The sequence below is a fragment of the Nannospalax galili genome, unplaced genomic scaffold (assembly GCF_000622305.1).
Source record: "Nannospalax galili isolate Female #2095 unplaced genomic scaffold, S.galili_v1.0 scaffold1146, whole genome shotgun sequence".
In the NCBI taxonomy this organism is placed as follows: Eukaryota; Metazoa; Chordata; class Mammalia; order Rodentia; family Spalacidae; genus Nannospalax; species Nannospalax galili.
The window spans coordinates 451,357-472,048 of NW_008355380.1; the positions used below are offsets into that span (position 1 = coordinate 451,357).

Below are 20,692 nucleotides of genomic sequence, written 5' to 3' on the forward strand. Positions count from 1 at the left end.
CATTAGGCTCTCTGCTGGTGGGCTCTGATATAGGAAAGACTCTAGGTACCTGACCTATGTGTTAGTACCCAAGTGTGCTGGATAGCTTTAGTGTCAACTTGACACAGCTGGGTTGAGGGTGTCTCAGTTGGCTAATTACCTCTATTGGACTGGCCTGTGGCCATGTCTGTGGGGCATTTTCTTGATGAGTGATGTCAGAGAGCCCAGCCCACTGTGGGTGGTGCCACCCCTGGGCAGGTGGGCTTGTGCTGTATAAGAAGGCAGGCTGAGCAGGGGCCAGGGAGCAAGTCAGTAAGCAGTGTTCCTCCATGGCCTTCGTTCTAGCTCCTGACTCCAGGTTCCTGCCCTGAGTTCCTACCTTGGGCTCCCTGATGAACTGTGGCCTGGGAGATGTAAGACAAATAAACCCTTTCCCCCCAAGTTGGTAGTGGTCAGAGTGTTTTGTCACAGCAATGGAGAAACAAACTAAGACACCAAGTATCAAGGCCACCTGGGTAGAGGATGTGATAGCTAGTATAGACAGTGTGCATTTTGAAGAAAGCAGAAATCCGCGTTTTTAATGCCTTTATTCATCACTTTATCAACTTGACACACAATATTAATAACAGCAAACACAAGGAGCGAAATGTAGACAGACACAAACTGTTCCACTAAAGCGCTATGAGCCAGGCCATGACATTGAGTCCAACAGGTGACACGGTGCCTTGTACTTTGTACTCTGCAGGAGGGACAGCAGGCCCATCTACACCCCACAGACATTGTGGGCAAGTGTGGTTTAGACATCAGCATAAGTCCTTTTGGAGTTAGAACACCCATGACATCAACGTTACCCATCACACTGATAAAGTGATACACTTGGTACTCCCTAACATTAATAAAATAGTGTAAAAATATATATATAAACTTATTTCCCTTTCTTGAAAAAAACTTAGTACAAACTAGTAGTAGTAGCATATTATCCCTTTCAAGTTTTAGTTGTGCAAGCTTCCTTTGTTGTTTGGCTTGGTTTAGTGTAAGCAGTCTAAAGGAAAAGAGTTAATTTAAATATCCCAAGATGGCCACACCCCTGAACCATGGCGTTCAAAATGGTCAGTAGTATGTTGGTGGAGAAGAGCAGTTTGGCTCAGTGGAAGGATATTCTGCTGGCTAATACCTTCACAGTACAGCTACAGTGTTGCCTTTGCTGTACTGAGCGGGTGCTGGCAGGACTTCCCCATGCTTCTGTGCTGCAGCCAGGTAGTATACGATTCTGCAGAGGAAGAGAGCCAGGCAGGCAGACAGGCAGTTTTCCCTGACAAGGGATGGGTGGTAAATACCAAAGGTGTCTATGCCATGGCATCTGTCTCAACTCCTCCCAGCTCCAGTTGTAAAGCCAAAGCAGCTGCAGGCAGTATGTAAACATGGGTATGGCTGTGTGCCAGTAAACCTTTATTCACCAAAACAGGCAGGAATGGCAGCCCAGGGCCTCTGGGAGTGAAAGGTTGAGTCTTGGCCCAGGGTGGCTCTGGCCTGCCCAAGGTGAACCATCTTCCCCCAGGTGAGGGGCAGGGTAGCACAGACTACAGGTAAATGACAGAAGCTGCCGTGCAATCCATTTCAAAACTCTTTGCATCTGTCAATGTGTCCCTCTGCCCCAACTGTAAAACTAAGGATACTGACAGGTGTGAAAATACTCCAGTATAAATATAGATCTTTTCCACAATACTTTAAACATGGAATTTGAACTTTGATTTTGGTAAAGCTAACTGTTACCACTAACTAGCTGTTTATCTTACAGCATTAAATAGAAATAAATAAGTATTCTGCTAGGGTCAGTGTTCTCAAACACCCTCTTACCTACTTTCCCTGATATTTAAGAAACCATCTGCACTGTTCTCCCTGCAACCTATCCCTGTCTCCTGAGCATCATCCCCAACAAAATGTGTCCCTGAGTGTCACTCTGACAAAACGTGTTCCTGAGTTTCACCCATGACAAAACATGTCCATGAATGTCACCCCAACAAAACATGTCCCCGAGTATAACTCTCACAGAACGTGTCTGTGTTGCCCCCAACAGAACATGTCTGTGAGTGTCACCCCTGGCAGAATCTGTCCTTGTTTCCTGGCTGTCCTCCCCTAACAGAATGTGTCTCCATCTCCTGGAAGCAATCCCCTGAGAGAATCTGTCCCTATCTCCTGGGTGTCTGTCACCTAATAGCACATGGCCCTGGGTCTTGGTTTGCATGCTGTGCAGTTTCTTTATTCACAGACACTGAGTTCTATTTAGCCACAATTAGAAGAAGTTAATTGGCATCGCATAAAACATGCAACAAACACCCTACCTGTGTATTCATATCAGAAACTGACTGAGGGAAATGCACATCTGTATTGTGCAGCAAAGTTGGAGTCCAAGCAGTTTCTGCATTGAGAGGGTACATAGATGCCATGATGAATTTCACAGATATTTTAAATGGACAGTATGGGGACTCTTAATGATCTAGGTTTGTTACTACCCCTTCCTTGCTAGATGACCCAGATGAGAAGGAGGGTATGTTTTCAAAGTTAAATGTTACACTGACTGGAGAAGAGTGCTGTGTGAGGGAACCCTGGGGATAGTAGGACACAGTGGAGACCACTTTATGACATGTTACCCAAGGACCATATATGAGCAGTCCTGGGTCTGCCCTTCAGGAGCCCGTGGGCACTTAGGTTCTGGGCTAGGATAGGGAGAGCCTACAAAGCAGAGTGACTTGGTTTTCATTTACAAAGTCCAAGGTTTATTAGAGTGATCAGAAATACTTTCGGAAGTTTTCACCCTCTTCTGCTTAGGATCGTACCTTCAGGGGCTGAGATGACAGTGCTACCCCTTTGCTGCTCAGGACCTATGGGCTCACCTCTCTGAGCTACTCTGTATAATCCTGAGCACATGGGTGAGGTGACCAGTCTGTGATGAGACCTCTTCCCCATGATGCTGGGTGGTCCCCTGCAAGTGGGCACTTACATTGTTTCCTAGGTGCTCCTAGGCAGCCAGCCCTGGACTTGGCCTGCATCTTCATCTGGACATCATTCTGTCCTCTTGACTCTTTGAACAGGAGACAGTGTCTAAAGTCCTCAGATAACAAGGGGGCCAGGGGAATATCTGGCCTTCTGTGTGGTATGGGGATCCTTAGATACCATCCTATCCTGTCCTTCCCCTCTCCCTTGGCCTAGGAGCAGTCACCTCCTGATGGATTTATGTCTATGCCACATGACTTCAGTTGTGACAGTGAGGACTAGGCTGTTCACAGGCAGGAGAAAAAGCCTCGGAGCTCAACACTGCCAGTCACGTGGGAACTAGGGGTCCAGGGAGGATATGAAGCGTGCCAGGAGTCCTTTTGTTGCCCTAGACCAGTGAAGTGACATCCCAGAAGGGAGTCTCCACTACTTTGTCTTTAATGTCAGGCACTGCAAACTCCCAGGACCTCAGGAGGAAGCTGTCTACGGGGCCACCCCATCCTCCAGTTGAGACTGTTGAGGGGCTTGGTAACCCTGGACCTTCAGAGAACCTGTTGGCTGGGAGCACTGGTACTGAGGCCCCTGTTCTTCTCAGTTGGGCTAGTAGACAGTCTTCCCTGGGACTGTAGCAGTGGCCAAGAATGCTCTCCAGACTCAGTAGGGGTGGATGAGGTGGATGTCCGCAGCAGTAAGGAAGGCAGCCTTGCTGTGCCAAGCCATGTAAGACGCCCCAACCTAAACTGTCATCTGCCCTGGGAAACATCTCCTAAGGCCACTGTGTGTTCTTTCTAGGATCAACTCCAGGACCACACAGTTCAGCAGGTCACATGCAAGGTTGGGGCTATGTTCATGCAAAGGAACAATTGCTGTGGGGTTATTGCAACAATGGTGGCACATGCCTCTGGGCCTGTCAAGGTCGATGCAGGCGCAGTGCTGAAGCAGCCCCACTGAGTGGTGCCCTCACGCATGGATGAGCGGAGTCCGGTGCACGTGACTGTCTATGGCAGAAAAGAAATGGTAGCAGATGTTGCAAGTCCTCCCTGGGCCTGGTTCTAGTGTCTGGTGACCAGTACTCCAGAGAAGTTAGGGAAGCCAATCACAGAGGATGCTTCAGAAAAGTGAAGACAAACAGCTTGTGAGCAAAACATAGTACAGCTTGCCCTGGCAGAAGCCCCCATCCCACGCTGGTGAAACAATTGCCCAGGCCTGGTCTAGACCAAGTATCTCAGCATCATATATGTGTCTAACTTAGTGATGGAACGGGGCAGGGAGGAAGTCATAGCAACTGGACATTCTGGATCTTCCTGGATCACTCTTGAAACCAAGCACATAATCACCTCTTCTTGTTACTTCTTAAAACAGCACTGAAAACACTTCCAGCTTCACACTCTGATTCCTCTGGTCGCCAGTGAGCTTCCATTGTCTCTTGGCTGCCCTCAGAACAGACTTGGCTGATGAGTGTGTATGCGCATCCATGTATGCACGTGTGCTGATGTTACCTGTTCCCCACATGCACCAACATGGCCACAATGTAGCCTCAGTCATGCCTTCTGCTCAGAAAAGATGAAGGGACCTGTTTAGGGTTAATCTGTTCTATCTGTGCAGTTAGTTCCTTAACTTTTGTTTGCCCTGGAGGCTCCTAAAAAGAGGTCAGGGTGGCCTCTGATGGTCCACACTGCTCATCCTCACACCTACCAATTACCAAAACACCCCCTTTACCTGCAGACCAAGTGGCCAGTGTGGTTTGATCCTGGGAGACAGTTTGGAAACAGCAGTCCACTTCCCAACTGGACAGGGTAGGCATGTTAGCAAAGGACAATGAATCAGGGCCCAAACCTGGGGTCTGAGAGAGAAGTATCAGAGCACCCAGCAGGAGGAGGCCTGGATGTCACCCCTGCTGTCGCCTGGTGGAGGTGAGCTTTGAGTTCTGCCCAGTTGAGCACAGGAATGTAATGAAGTGTGACGGGTATGAGTCCTGCACCTGGCACCTGCAGCGTCCAGGGCTTCAGCCTCCAAGATTACTTGCTCCCCTGGACCTTCTGGTCATAGGTGCCTGCATGCTTGTAGCCAGGCACATAGCCTGACTCATCCACCAGGTCCACACGGCCAGCCTTGCCTTTGCCTTTGCCTGATGGGTCGAATCGCTCTTTGTGGGAGCCCGTGAACTTGGTCGTGTCTGTGAGCCGTGACACAGTGGGTGAGGACACAGCTTTCTGCGAGAGAGTAGAGGAAATGAATGTTACCCTCAAGTCAGTTGGAGCTGGCTGAGGACTGCTACCATCTCTGAAAGCATTTTATTGGGAGGTGACTGGGGCTGGGAGGAACTAGCAAGGGGTGTGAAGCTGCTAGGCCATATATCCAGACATGGGGTCTGCCTCTTCTAGCCCCAGGCCAGCCCCAGTTCTCTAAATCTACTCAGCTGCGCCATCCCTCAGAGACTGCTGGGCCATGGCCTCGACAAGGGCAGGGGCAATAAAGAAAACTAAGCCATGCACCTGACCCAGCCCCCTCACCGTGACTCCAGAGATGACGGGTGAGCGGCCCTCAATGAGCCGGTGCACCTCACGCACAGCCTCCTCGCTGCTCTTGTCCTTGAACCGCTTCTTGGCCAGCTCCTCCAGTGCCTCCTGGAATTGCTCGAAGGTGATGGTCCTGCAGGACTTCCCTCTGCAGGCAGGAGTACCAGGGGCTTATAAGTCATCTAGCAGAGGCTCTCGGACCAACCCCACACATGTCCCATTTCATCCTGCATTCTGCAGTGACCCCTACAGGCCACAGCTGTGGGTGCAACTGTCAACCGCCTAGAAAAGCCTTTAAGAAAGAACTGCTGGTACACACTGACATGGTGGCGCACACCTTTGATCCCAACACTTGGGAGGCAGAGGCAGGTGGATCGCTGTGAGACCGAGGCCAGCCTAGTCTATGTAGTGAGTTCCAGGCCAACTGGCGCCATAGGATACCCTGTCTAAAAAAATAAAAAACAGCTGGTGATGTCAACATAGTCCTAGCTGTTCCATAATAAGCAGTGTGCCTCCCCTCGAGGATGAGGGCAGAGGAAAACCTAGGGAGAAGGGAAAAGATCCCCTAGTTTTCAGGGACACTATAGCTAGTCTAGGAGCAGGGAGGAGCCCAGGCCTATGGTGGAGTTAGTCAGTGAGGGGCCTGAGGCTATGGTTAGCACAATGGCCAAAATTAGGAGAGGCCATTTCCCCTGCCCTCAATTAGGGTCCTAAGTGTGAGTAGCCCTAGGTAGTCTGGCTACCACAGAGCATCCCAAACATCTTGCCATTTCACAAAATCCTCACTCCAAAGGTTGTTCCGTTTCAAAAATGTTCTGAGGTTGTTCCTTATTTGTTGTAACTTTACTTAATATTTTTCATTTGCCCAACTAATCAAAATTAGTGAAGTTTTCAATGTTCTGACACACGGTATAGATGAGCCACAAGTCAGCAGGTCCTCCATGTTGCCGAGGAGTTCTAGTTAAATCAGGTGTGAGATAAGCTGCCCCTCATGACCAGGCATGCCACTGACCCCACAGTCTCAGAGTGTTAAGGGTCCAGGACTTGAAAAGAGCTGACTGAACAGAATCCCAGCAGGGTTTTGATAGTCTTCCTTCAGCAGAGAATTCAGCGTAGCCAACACGTGTGTCTGAGAAAACCAAGTCAGAGAGACCTGAGGCTACACAGTTCTAAGATGCCCTGTAAAGTCTCATGGAGACTGCAGGAAAGGGTCTAACAAAGGCTCGGACATACCGATTAATGAGTCTGGAGCCCAGAAATGCCCACACGGGCAACTAACTTGTACAAGGTGCAGAGGTAAGTCAGGAAGAAAGGATCATTTCAACAAACAGAAGAACTGCTCCCTCTGCAAAATGAACTGACCAGTATCCACAGTTCATACCCACAGAGAACTCAGAGCATGATCCCAGAACCTGTGTGCCCTGTGGTAGGCAAAGGTGTTCCTAGAAATGATGCCAAAACATGCTCTATAATAGAAAAATGAGCAGACTAGACATCAGAACTTTTTATGTGTATGAGTGTATTGCTTGCATGTATGTAAGTGCACCCATGTCATGCAATGCCCTTGGAGATCAGAAGAGGGCATTGGATCTCCTGGAACTGGAGTTACGGATGGTTGTTAGCTGCCATGTGGGTGCTGGAACTCAAACTCTGGTCCTCTGGCAAGAGCAGTCAGTGCTCTTAACCACTGAGCCATCTCTCAGCCCCTTCATCAGAATTTTAAAAGCCATGGTGTATGACACTAAGGAGAAAGAAACACCACAGATCTGCACAAAACATTTTAACTCACAAACTTGAAAAGGGGATTGTATCTGAAACACGCAAAGAAGTTAATATGTAAGAAAAGAAATTTTTAAATGGGCCAAGTATTTGGACCAGACACTTCACCCAAAAAACTCGATGGCTGGGAAACCAGCACACGCAGGAAGTTCACCCATATGGACAGCGGAAGTACTGAGGGAATACAGACTACTGCATGCTGGGGAGGACAGACCATGGGCCAGGCTTCCTGGGGCAATGCCTCAAGAGAAATGAAGATGTAAGCCCATATAAACTCATCTGTAAATATTAGACTTTCTTCAGTCATCAAGCCTGAAAACCACCCAAACATCCTTCAACAGTGACCAGATAAGTGTGCTATGGACAGCAGTATAAGGGTATGCCAGTAACAACACAATGCCAAAGTGGACCCCTAGAGACTGGGCTGAGGAGCCAGACATGAAGACACCACGATGTGGTTCCCACAAACCCTGCACTTTGATGCCTGGAAAAGTCTAACAGTTTGCACTGTCCTAAAAATGGGGTATTCTGAAGGACGACTCCATGGCCATGAGAGCTGAATCAAACATTCCTTAGGGAACTAAAAGGATCCCATGCTGAGGTCCTCCCTACCTCTCCAGGGATTGGGGAAACCGCTGAAGCCTCACATTTATGTCAAGGGCACAACATGGGAGCCAGAGCCCCACAGTGGGATGTATGATCCCAGTACATTGTAGAACTGACTGTGATACGGGTGATGGAGGATCAGTGTTTTAGGGGTGGGTTCCCTAAATACTCTCAGCCCCAATACTCATCAGCTACCTCTTAGATGCTAGGTGAACCAGGCCACTGGAGTAGCTTGGCCCCACAGCCCAGTGGTGCCTGGAGCTGACAGCTTTCTCCTCCCTCCTGGACCCTAGGGATGTGTTGATCCAAGGCCCCTCAGGGCCACTCTGTTTGTACTGGGATGTCAAAGGCACTCTTGTCTCTTACTCCCAGCCCTGCCTGGGATGACATGAGGATGCCAGGCCTAGTGGCCAGCCTGGCAACCACTGCTGGGGCACACAGCTCTTTCTGGGCAGCCCCGGCACCAGGCACCACCAGCATGAGTCACTGGGGGATGGGATAACTGGCGGGGCTCCCCCATCACAGGCCACATTCAGATGGAGCTGGATTCCTGTTCCACTGGTACCAAGAAACCGTTTCTGTCCCATGTCTCTGCAAGCCCCACAGAGTTGCTGGGAAGAGGGAGCCCCGGTCTTAGTGATCCCAACTCCCTGGGAGCTCTCCCAGGGAGACCCAGGCACTTCTTTGAAGCAGCATCTCCAACAAGTTCTGTGAAGACAATGCCCACGTCTTCCCCAGAGATGTGTAACCCTCTCCAGGGCTCTCCTGACACAGTGAGCTTGCTTGTTTTCTAGATCCCTCAGGACTGGAGCCATCTCCAGAGCTTGAGCCTTCCCTCCCTTTGGCTCCTGGACTGCCCAAAGCTGGCCTATAGGCTGGGGTCTTTGCCCACATGTACTCAAGCAGCCTGGGGTTGCTTCCCAGCTCCTGTTACCATGTGGGTAGAACATCTGCTTATTCTCTAGGGAACTCTGGGACCTGGCCAAGGGTGTCAGGAGCCAGCCTTGGGTAGCAAAGCCCTCTGAAAAATGTCTGCTCCTCCATGACCAATGCCACAAACACTATCACTCTCTACCCTAGTTTTAGGCTTTCACAGAGCCCCTAGTCCTGCTCATCCAGTGCCTTTGTGAAGTGAACAATGCCAAGGGCTGGGTGATCAGATACCTCCTAAATGATGGTGGTAGGCAGGATAAAACAAGGCTGCAGGCATTTTCTAGTTCCTGGGATTTACAGAAACTGTGTCTCCTGTAATAACCACCAGGGAGCAGCCTTGCCAGCCAGATGCCACTACAGGCAGAGCAGGGGCTTCTGAGGGGTGAACCCTGTATACCCTGTATACCAAGAACCCTGTATAAGAGCCACTCCCTATGCATGTGGGGGTCAGAGAACATGAGGTGCTATGGTAGCTACAGGGCCTGAGAGGAACCCCTGGGCAGTGATGAGCTCTAGACAAGGCTGCTGCCTGGCAGGGTTACTGCCTCATAGGAAGCCCTTCTGGAGGCCTTTGTAGAGACAATGCAAGAGCTGGCCCTGTGTCTGCTGGACCCCTGAGCAGCCTCAGCTAGCATGGTTCAAGTTGCTTGTCTCTTCCAGTGACTCTGACTCCTTACTGTGTTTAAGGGAGCTACAGTGGTCTAGTCACTCTCCTCAGACACTAGCTCCTCTTGTTTCTTCCCCAGGACAATCTCATGCCCACTGATTCCCCATTTCCCCCAAGACCCAGCCCTGAGCTCTAGGCCAAAGAGAGTATTGATGCTGAAAATATAGGCCTGCCAGTTCTCTGCACCCCCAACAGGCCACTGGACTCAAGAAACCACGGGCAAATGAGTTGCCCTCTGCCTAGAAGGAACTAGATGTCAGTCAGCCATGAGGACTCTCCTCATGTCAGGAAATCTGAGACCAAGCAGCAACCCTGCTATGGCCTTGTTCTGGGCAATGTCAGCTGTCTGTCTACCATTAGTCACCAGCCAGCAGAGGAGATACTTGTGACCCACAGCATTGCTGTTCCGCTGATGGGGATAAATCACCCTTAAAGCTCCTTCTCCCTCCTCGTATATTCTACAAGGAACCTGAGGTTGGGGGACAAACCTCCTCCAGATGACCCCCAATCGCCACTACCTCTTCCCACCACCCACCTCCTCACTGCTCTGACCTGAGCCATAACATAGGCATTGCTGAGATCATTCAGAAAAGTTCTGGATGTTTGGGGAAACTTGTTCTCTTACATGGCCTGCATGCACTGGCCAGCCGACTTCCCAAAGCAAAGTTGGGGAACTGAGGAGCAGCGGGGAGATGGACGGACGCCTGTCACAACAATGACCTGATTCCCACCCGGTTGCTGCAGACACACCAGAGCCTCGACCACAAAGCCAATGGCTACAAACCAGTCAGTGACCTTCAAACATAACACATGTTCCACAGGTCCCCCACCAGAGCTAAGGACCCTTGAGTTTCCCTGAAGGCTTCTGAGGGTCACCTGCACTCCCATATGTAGCCACTAGAGGGCCACCCAGAGGCGGGGATAGCAGCAGGGCTCCAACCACTGTGACACCTGGGGACTGGGGCACATGCTGGATCTTACCCCACTCAAGGTCTCTAGGGCCAGGCCACTCTCTCTTGGAGCATGTGACTGTCAGCTTCACCCCAAGCCCAAGAAGTAGCATCTGGGGAAGAGAAGCTCAAAGCACTAGTGTACCCTGAGTGAGCAGGGCTGGGTAGGCCCCAAGCTAGGAACACAGGCTGCCCCCCAGGGTCCTAACAGGTCCTGGATTCTTGTCACCCGGCTTCTCTTGGATGGAATACCAAGAACCCTGTCCTTCCCATGGCTTTCCCAACACTCTAGTCAAAGCTCTCTCCAGACCCAGGGCCTGCTCCTTTGAGTTAATGGGCTATGTTAGTCCTGGTAGCTGCTGTGCTAAGCCTCCTCAGCTGCACATGGGCTTCAGAGGAATCCAATCAGATCCTGCTGGCTGGCCATGGCACGTAAGGAACACCAAGCAGCCCACACTCAACAGTAGCTGAAAAATCCTCAGGCTCTTCACCCTGTGTATAGGGACCAGCCTTGATTCCTTCTGACCTGTGTCCAGACAGCAATGGACACACAGCCCTCATGCCTCACTCAAGTGACCTCCTGGCTCTGCACACTGTTGGCAGGAATCAATACATTTACTCTGGAGAGTATCCAGCACCCAGTCCAGGCCCAGGGAGGCCAAGATCTCTGGGCCCTCCACCTGGGCCTCCCCACCTAGTAGTGTATTGGACAAGGTAAAGAGGTAGTGAATGAGCCCAGTTCAACCCTGAGGCTCCTACACCCTCCCTATCCAAAAGCATATGCAGGCACACACACAGACACACACAGACACATGCAGACAGACACAGACATGCTATCCAGGGCCCCCAGGTGTCCCTCAATGTGCACACTGGCCTTGCCTCAGCGTCAGGCCCCTACTAACTGTTTGGAGACTGGCCATGCTGAGACTTCTGCAGGACGGGAAGTCTGGGTTAACAGTAGTCTACAATAAAACTTGGTATAGAGCTGCAAGAAATTTGTTTAAAATTTAACACATAGTAACATCAAAACAAACAAGCGCTGCCATGGTGACAAGGACCTAAACAAAGGCTGCAGATACCCCAGCTGGCGCCACGCCTGCAGAGCCATGGCAACCTGCCCCAAAACAGAAATAGTTGTACTTTTTCTCTCTCAAGTCCTGTCAGAGTCAGCAACTTCCTGGCGATACCTAAGCAATTTCCTCACAGTCCCCAAGCTCTCACAGGAGGCAAAGGCCTCTGCAGCTGCCATTGCTGACCATCAAGGGACCATAGACACCTAGCCCTCACGATGCAAAACACACACTCTCAATCCAGAGTTTTCCTGCAGGTCCCAAGGACCATATCTAGTATCACCATTGCCTCACAACCCTAAAGGGTTTATCGTCCTCCTGTACTCAAGGCCAGCATAAGTCTTGGTCTTTTGTTCACACATGCCTGGGAGAGCAGGGTCTTCCTCCAGATTAGAAGTATCCCAAGTGGGGCACAGGCCATAAGGAACCCCCAGAGGAGTCCAGGCTCTGAGAGAGGATAGTCCAAAGGTGGTAGAGGGGAGAGGATGGTAGCTCCCAGAGTCTCAGGGGTCTATGTCTGTAGGCAGAAGGGAAATCAGAGTTCCTGGGTCTCTCCTTAGGCCAGGCACTTCACCCTGGCTCTCCCCTGTTACCCAGCTGGACACCTTCCTTACAGTGCCCACCGATGGTGTCAACAAGTCCTGCTGGCATTAGGATCTAGCACTAATAGTCTGCCTGCCTTGGACTATCATAGCCTTGAGCCTTCTCTGGGCTTGAGCTGCAGGCTTGACTTGCGAGGGAGATATCCCAAGGTTCTTAAGCAGCCCTGAGTCTGCAGTGGAGAGCGGCCATGTCCTGAGTCAGGGAACAAGTGTCTGAGCACCTGAAGTCTCTCATTCTGGAAACAGAGATGGGGACTTATTAGGCATTCCCTTCAATGGGCTCACTCTTATGGGACTAGTGCTCCCCATGACAGAAAGGAGTTCCCAGGCTTCTGTGGTCACCATCATCCAAATGACCCATGACCACATGGTACCACCCACTGGGAGGGTGTAAGAACACAAATTCTACATGAAGTGGGGTTGGTTCACCTATACAAGCATGCAATAACTGGAAGGCAGCTTCCTGCAGATGAAACTGGAAAAGTTGACTGGCCCCTGGACAGGCTACTTCCTGCCTCCCACTCAGCCCTTCCAGAAGCTCTCTTATAGGTGCAAGCTCTAGGCCTCTTTGTTTCTGGGTTTGCTCTTAATTGTCCTGGATGCTGTGGGTTTACTGAGGGCGTGGTGCCATGAGGGACGGGCCCAGGGAGTAGAACAAGGTGACCTCACTGGTCTTGCCTAGGAAACAACCTATATGCTTCCATTATAGGAGCAGTTTACCAGGCACTGGTTAGGCTCAGGGCTAGATCTGCAAGGAGCATCTGCAGGTGGGCAGATAAGGTGAAGAGCTTCCCATGTCCATGTTTCAGGTCAGACACAGGTAAGTTCCACAAGCAATCAGCGTCAACTACACGCATGTGATAGATACAGCTGACTTACTTTTCCCTGACCTCAGTGTTGCAGGTCATGTTCACTGGCCAACAGGAGCTCTGGGCACCAAGGTAAAATTAATGGCTGTGCCAGGGGCTGCAGTCCCTGGTCAATTGGTAGCCCCTCTCCCATGACTGGCCAACCTTCCAGAGAACCTTTGATCACCAGGACTTGCCTGTCTGTCCCTGCCTGGGGCTGTCCACTGAAACCCACACCATAAGGCCAGTTGCTTTGAGGCTGCACATTTCCTAACAGGGGACAGTCAGGACAGATCTTGTACCTGCACAGTGAGCTCCAGCTGCTCTTAGTCAAGGGTTATGATGGTGTCAGTACTCAAACTCACCTTGGTGAAATCCTTAGGGACTGTAAGCACCAAAACCTAAGGAGCTACAACACTTTGAAGGCCCTGTGAGTTGGCAAACATCTTGCTACAAGCACATGCCTGAATCCTTATGACCTGTTCTTTTTTAATAGTTTATTTTTTTTAATTTTATGGGTATGAGTGTATTGCCTTCATGTATGTAAGTGTACCTATGTCAAGCAATGCTTGCAGAGGTCAGAAGAGGGCATTGGATCCCCTGAAACTGGAGTCATAGATGGTTGTTAGCTGCCATTTGGGTGCTGGGAACTGAAACCGGGTCCTCTGCAAGAGCAGCCAATGCTCTTAACCACTGAGTCCCCTTTATGACCTATTCTATACCTTGCAGACCCTTATGGCTTCCTATCTCCAAAGACCCTGCTGTCTTCTCATTTAGGAAGTCAGGAGAAAGAACTATCTCCTGGCCCTTTGTCCTGGGCTCTCCTTCTGGCAGAAGAATACATGATACTCAGTAGACTCTTCTCTGTAGGGGTCACATGGGGATCATTGCTACCCAACAGCATGGCACACAGATAAAGCTGTGGAAAAGGAAGAGTTAAGAGAAGCCCAAGAGCCACAGCTCAGGAATATGTAGGGTCCCTGGCCAAGCACCTCTTGGACAGACCTGAAAACCACTGGTGCCAGCACTAGTACAATGAGACCTGGCCAGAGCAGAAGTGAGGGCTTCCTAGGTAGGTAGCAGGACAAAGTGACCACACACACTTGAGCCACTGGCCATAGCCTCCTCTCACATCCTGACCCCAGACAACTAAGTCCAAGGCAAAGGTGGGTTTGTGACATCACAAGAAAGAGTCTGAGCTGGATGGAGACTGAGGCTGGCTGGGCACATCTGCACACATAGGTTGAGGCTTCATGGACAGTTTTCTCCCGTTTCCTGTGGGAGTTCGAGAACACACTGAGACAGAACAAACAAAATGGGCAGCTCAGAGTCTTCTGTAGAATCCCCAGGGCTGGTGAAACCTGGAGAGAGTCAGGATGTAGGGCCCTTTTGGGATAGGTTTTTCATCCTTTCCAGTGTACCCACCCAAACTTAAGATGCCCCAGACACATTCCATTATGCTGTGCACAGTAGGAAGCTTGTCAGGGAACAAGGGGTTAAGATCTTCCTGCTTTGAAGAGGTCTTGTGCTCCCAGCACGTAGGAAGTTGGTGTCAGCATTGGGAATGCCAGGTTCTTGCATGGAACTTTCCCAGGGTTCAGGGCCTTGAAACCTCTGGCTCAGACTTCTTTCATGAAACTCTTCCAAATCAGGGTCTGGAGGAGGCTAGAGCTGGTTTCATCTGGAGCAGGAAGATACCAGTGTCCCAAGTCCCTATGTCTAGTAATCTTGCCTATTCCATCTCTTCCCATGGAGACACATGCTGAATATCTCCACCTGCCTGGGGCTGCCCCAGTTTCCCACATGGATCCTTGTTAGAGCTCTCACAGACCATCTGCCAGGCCACTTCTACCCTAATGGCTGTTGCCCAAAGACCTCTCCTGACACCAGTGTGTGACCTTGGGGTACCTTACCACACCTAGGGAACACCAACATTTTCACAAGCAAAATGGTGACAGAAAACCACAGCTATGAAGACCGTATCACCCACCCAAAGCCAGAAAAGAAAGTGACGTTCAGCTAGCGGCATCTATAGAAACCAACCTTGAGACCTGGCAGCACACAGATGTCTAACTGACAACACAGTCCTTCAGAAAACCATTTGGTGTCAAAGCACTAGAAACTTGAGGTAGAAGAGCAACACACACCTTAGCCACAGGACACCAGAAAGTAGACAGGCAGAACCAAGGTGAAAGAGCCAAATCTACATGAGGGACAGGAGAAGGCTAGGCATTGTCCTTGGGATTAGGTATGATCATGAGGTTGTAACAGCCTGGGAATGTTCAAGTGCCTCAAAGATGTCTGAGGAGGTAAGAAAGGGTGAGGCTCTTCCACATACTTCCCAGTGTGCCCATGCATGTGCATAATTTATATACCTATGATACAGGAATCTAGTACACATATATATGCACAGATAGGCATGCACACCCATTACACAAGGACACATGCTCATTCATGCTGCATGGACACTCGTGCACATTCATGACACAGGTATACATGTGAACATATGTAGGGGCACACATGCTTACAACAACACAGAAACATATATATGAGTAGATATGAGATAGGTATATGCCCACATACATGTATGGACCCATGTACACCCATGACACAGGAGCATGTGCGCATACACACCACTTGGATGCAAGTATACACTCATGACACTTGGACACATATGAACACAGATGATACAGTTGCTCACATACATACTCTTGACATAGGAGTATGTATGTACATACAACACAGGGATACATGACTATCTGCATGATGCATGGACACACATGCATACCCATTTATGCATGATATGTGGACACATATACACATATCCATGATGCAGGGACATGTGCAGCTGTATAGAAATGATATACCTGGGCATGTATGACACATCAACACATATGTACATTGATGATACAAAGATATACGTATGTGCACACAGACAGTGCATGCCAGGCACAGCTGTGACTGCTGAGTCTGCAGATGGATCATGGCTACTCTCTAATTCATCTCAACTTGGCTGCATATGTGAACATTTCCCAAGTACAAGCAGAGGTGAATAAGGGGCTGGCAGAGGGTGTCATGAGCTACTGTCACATATCCTGGGAACAGGGCTACCTAGGCCTGTGCCCCACACCAGCCTCATAGACTCAGCCTACAGTGGCTGGGGCTCTGTGCCCCTGAGCAGCCCCTGCTCATGTCTAGCAACAGTTCACTGACCTGGGGATCAGAGTTAATAAAGTCTGCTCAAGGCCAAAAGCTCCTCAGGCCACACCTAGGGTCTAGACCCATATAGACTGACGCAGGGTCCACAGCTCAGGATGTGGCCAGAGTCCAGATGCACTTGGGAACACCATACTCTCCAGGCTGTCCCAGATATTGCGGGCTCTGTGCCTACTTCTTGGCATGAAGCCCTCAGGACAACAGAATGTACAAACCTGATACTTCACAGACCCTCATAGCCACTGAAATGAGCACCAACCAGCCAAGCCCGTATGGCACTTACTTGATCTTGCTGAAGACAATGTCCACGTCAGTGACAGTCACGTTCTTCCCATCGATCACGTGGCAGTCTTTGCACAGTTTTGACCAGTTCTTGCCATGCATCTCCTTCCCCGTTGCCCGGGTGTCCCCGTGCACTGCAAACCGCCGGAAAGCTTCCTCCAGGGCACTGAGCTCAGGGGCTGCAGCTGCCCCCTCATTGGCACCCTCTGACTCCAGTGACAACCTCTTAGCAGCCTTTTCCTTGCTGGGGTCCCCTGGGGACTTGGGTGGTGTCCTGTTGGCAGCTTTGGCAGGTTTGGCCTTGCTGTCAGCCATGTTGCTGGAGAGAAAGGAAAGAAGGGGTCACTCTGTGTCTCATAGTCCAGCTGTATTCTTGATTGCCATGTCCCTGGTTCTAGCTGAAGTATGTGGCTGCAGGTGACAAGACTTAGCGAGAGCTGATGATCAGCACCATCCCTCTGGGACGTCTCAAAACTGGCTGTCTAGCAGTACAGCATCCATCTAGCTGTTAGCCCTGGCACTGGCCCCGTCAGCCTGGGGCCTGCAGGCTCTGGGTCGAAGACACAGGGTCTGACAGTGAGTCTGCCTCAGCCCCACCGGCTGTGTTTCCACTGCCTTCTTCCTGGGCCTTCCTTGCTATGGGCGGATGCCTGAAGGGATGCCCAGGGTCTGTGAAATGATGCTACCCTTAGGGAGATCCAGGCCAGTCATGCTATACCTACTCCCCCTCAGATCTGAGCCTTCTTAGCATGGGTTAAACCTTGCTCAGGGGTAGTGGGTGGCCCTAGAGACACCAAAAGGGGCCTGCCCCAGGATCCTAGAGCATGAGGTTGGCCCCCAGGCTCAGAGAAGGGTATCTACAGGGGAACCTAAGGAATAGCAGCAGCATGCTTTGTTTCTGTGGAATGCTGATCTCCAAGACAGGCAGACACCCCTGAGGGCTGAGAAGACTGGAAGGTGGTGTTACCTCCCAGCAAGACTCAAGAACACAGGGCCGTGCAAATGATCCCACCATAGTCACTGTCACTCCAGTGAGTATGTGGTCAATTTCTGCCCTGGGTAGCAGAAACAATGAGTTTCCAGCCAGCATCTCTGGGAGCTGAGGACTCAGGAGCTCAGTGCAAGGAGAGGAACTCCTTACGTAGGCACATACCAATTTGTGGAGGGTCAGTGCCAAGGTTGCCTCACAACTGAAACATGCAGGTCCCATCAAAGGCTGCAGATTCCAACACCAGTGTGGCCAAGGTATGCCTCCATCACAGGAGTATACAGTGTGACTCCTGCTTCACTCATGATGGGTACAAATGCTACAATCAGCCAGAACAACACAGGTAACGCTCAGTCACAAGGGCCAGGTTCCCTTCCTGCCCATCCCCCTTCAGGAGTGATAAAAAGTACAAGAGAAAAATGCAGCCTCCTTGACCAGAAAGACTCTCCTCCTAAGGCACCAAGTCACCACAAAATGAGGTTGCTTAGGGGTCAAAGCAGAGTATCCAAGGACAAGCTCAAGTAGGAAGCTCTACTGGAGTGTGAACCCCAGGACTCCCTGCAATTCCACGGGACCTGACTTGATGAAAAGACTCCATGCATCTGATGGGTTATCTGAGCCGCTGCCTCCTGAGCCCTCATGGGACACGGAAACATGAGAGAGGTTCTGCCCTCCTGAGGATCGCCTTCTAAAGGGCCAGCAACAATGACACGGTACCAGGCAGCAAGAAATACAGAGGACAAACTGAGCAGGTCAGAAGGTGGTAAGCAGAAAATTTAGACCAAGTGGGAGAGGAACTGTGAGCAAAGCAGCAGCCAGGGCTGTGATAAGGCCAGTGGGGCACCTACCTCACAGTGATGTAGCCCCCTCCTCATCATACAGGCTCCAGCCACATTCTATCCAGGTTCCTGCAGCCCCACAAGATGGCAAACAGGTGCCAGGGTGGATCAGTCCTTATGGAAAGGAGCCAGAGGTACAGAGATCAGGAGGATGACCCTTACTGGCAACCCTGCCACACTCCATCTGCTCTAGGAGAAAGGCTTCTGGTCAGGATTCCTACCCATACCCAGGAGTCTGGAGGTCACAGAGGGAGTTCCGGATCTCAGGTGTGCTCCCTTGAGCACTGGTAGCTGTGGCACTCCAGGAAGAAAGGGAACCTAGGGAACTAGTCCATAAGGGGGTCAGGGCAGCAATGCAGGCTGGAGGGCATGTGCACAAAGGAGAGTCAACGGAGGCTGAGGTAACAGCCAAGCTGTAGCTGGTGTGGAAAGCAGAACCCTTCGAAACACTTTCTGGACCCTGTGGCAGAGCAACTAACATTGGTCACACTGTGTTAAAGCCCCAGGGCCAAGAGTTTACAGGAGGATCAGCCCAGCATAGTCCTCTGAAGATCTATGCAGCATCCACTGCAGGGCAGCAGCAACTTATACAAAGGGTGGGTTATAGCAAAAGAGAGAGGCCCCTCTCTGGGTGGTGCCCAAAATCCACCTGGGGGCTGCAGGAGTCAGGGCCTCAACACACACAGACTCTGTGCCCATCTTTGCTTTGTTTTACCTTGAATATGTATTTCCTTAATGGCACATCGTAAAAGGATACCACCAGACTATCACTTGTCCTGTGAAAGAGGGAGGAAAGGGTGTTGTGCTGTCAGAACACGCCCAGGAATGGGCCGAGAGGACACAGGGCTCTCATCCAGAGGCTCTTTTTCTAGTGTTAACTGCTCCATTCACACACAATAGCAGCAGTGAGAACAAATGGAATCTAGAGAAAACTGAGGCTGCAGCGAAGGCATCCTGGAATATGGGGGTGCCTGCAGGCTTGCAGCTCTCCCTCTGACACCTCCCCCAGGGCTGTGTGATGGCCAGCTGCAGTTTCTCCCTACCCCTATTCAGAAGCCCTGGCCTGCTGGCTTTCCTACCTCACAGCCTCTGAGGCAGCCCTGGAAGAGAGCTTGGTATGTCCCAGCATGCTGTTGTTGTTTCCATTAGGGAAAGTGGGCCGTTTAGAAGAAGTTTCTAAGGAGACACCTGATCCACCAGGTATGGTGATGAAGGGACAGCCTCTCAGGTGGAGTCTACACTCCAGGGTGTCTGTACTGTAGCCCAGTTGTGTGTCTTGTATCCCAGATATGCTCTGCATCCCCAGACATATGTGCCTTTATACCCCTCTCCTATTAGCCTGTAACTCACTGTCCCTTAGGCAGGTGAGATGTGTCCCCAACCTCATCCTGTGAGCTCTATGGAGCCTGTCTATTAGCAGGTGCCCATTCCTGGACCAGCCTCCCTCAGCTTCCCAGGGAGCAAAAAAGAAAGAGCAGGTGTGGTGGAGGAGGGGAGTGGCACCAGCTGGTGACCCCAGCTGGGGCTGCTTATGTCCCCTGTAGGGTCGGGAGGACAGGAGCTGGTAACTTATCACTGTAGCACTCACTGAATGTGGACAGACTATGTTACCAGATTTGCATCTTCAGACCAGGTCTCAAGAGGGCAGGGCAGGTCAGCTGGAGGTAGAATTACAGAACTTGCAGAAGGAGGAGACATGGGCAGCTGCCAGGGATAGGGCTTCCTGCAGGCTCTGAGGACCCCCTTAGCCCAGGCTGACTTTCTTGCATACCATAACCCTCAAGGCTTCCTTGCCCACTCCAAAGGACTGGCCTACTCCAAAATGAATCCACAGAAAATTAGCTGGGCTCCATTTTTCAGAATGAAAAATACTGAAGCAAAGTCTAAAAAAACAAGCAAACAATTTCTTAAAGAAAATATAACAATAGGCTGGAAAAATAGCTCAGTTGGTGCTGAGGAGCTGACTCTGATCCCCAGAATTCACATAAAAAGATTCAGGCATGATACTGTGTGTTTATAATCTCCCTACTGGGGAGATGGAGACAGGCAGATCGCTGGGGTTTGTTGGCCAGCCAGCCTACCCTACTTGGTGAGTTCCAGGCCAGTGAGAGGCCTTGTCTCAAAAACAAGGTGGATGACATCTGGGAAATGACATTTAAGGTTCCCTTCTGGCCTCCACGTGTGTGGTGTGTGTGTGTGTGTGTGTGTGTGTGTGTGGTTTGTGTGTGTGTGTGTGTGTGTGGTGTGTGTGTGGTGTGTGTGTGTGGTGTGTGTGTGTGGTGTGTGTGGTGTGTGTGTGATGTGTGTGGTGTGTGTGTGGTGTGTGTGTGATGTGTGTGGTGTGTGTGTGTGGTGTGTGTGTGGTGTGTGTGTATGTGTGTGTGTGTCTGTGTATGTGTGTGTCTGCATGTGTGGTGTGT

The 20,692-nt window shown here is 50.7% G+C and overlaps 1 protein-coding gene across 8 annotated transcripts in view; it reads right to left on the reverse strand.

Moving 5' to 3' along the window:
- Window positions 1–549: 549 nt before the first annotated feature.
- Tppp (tubulin polymerization promoting protein) overlaps window positions 550–20,692 on the reverse strand; it is a 27,301-nt gene continuing 7,158 nt past the window's right edge. For 3 of the 8 annotated variants that reach the window (XM_008852495.1, XM_008852496.3, XM_008852497.3), the window contains exons 2-5: window positions 18,282–18,386; window positions 16,447–16,764; window positions 5,487–5,640; window positions 550–5,186 (exon numbers count right to left, since the gene is read on the reverse strand). In XM_008852495.1, coding sequence (XP_008850717.1) covers window positions 4,992–5,186; window positions 5,487–5,640; window positions 16,447–16,760 — 663 coding nt within the window. In that variant the 5' untranslated portion in view covers window positions 16,761–16,764; window positions 18,282–18,386 and the 3' untranslated portion in view covers window positions 550–4,991. Of the gene's footprint in view, window positions 5,187–5,486; window positions 5,641–16,446; window positions 16,765–18,281; window positions 18,413–20,692 lie in introns of those variants that run through there. The other 5 variants (XM_008852498.1, XM_008852499.3, XM_008852494.2 and 2 more) reach the window with 3 other exon arrangements.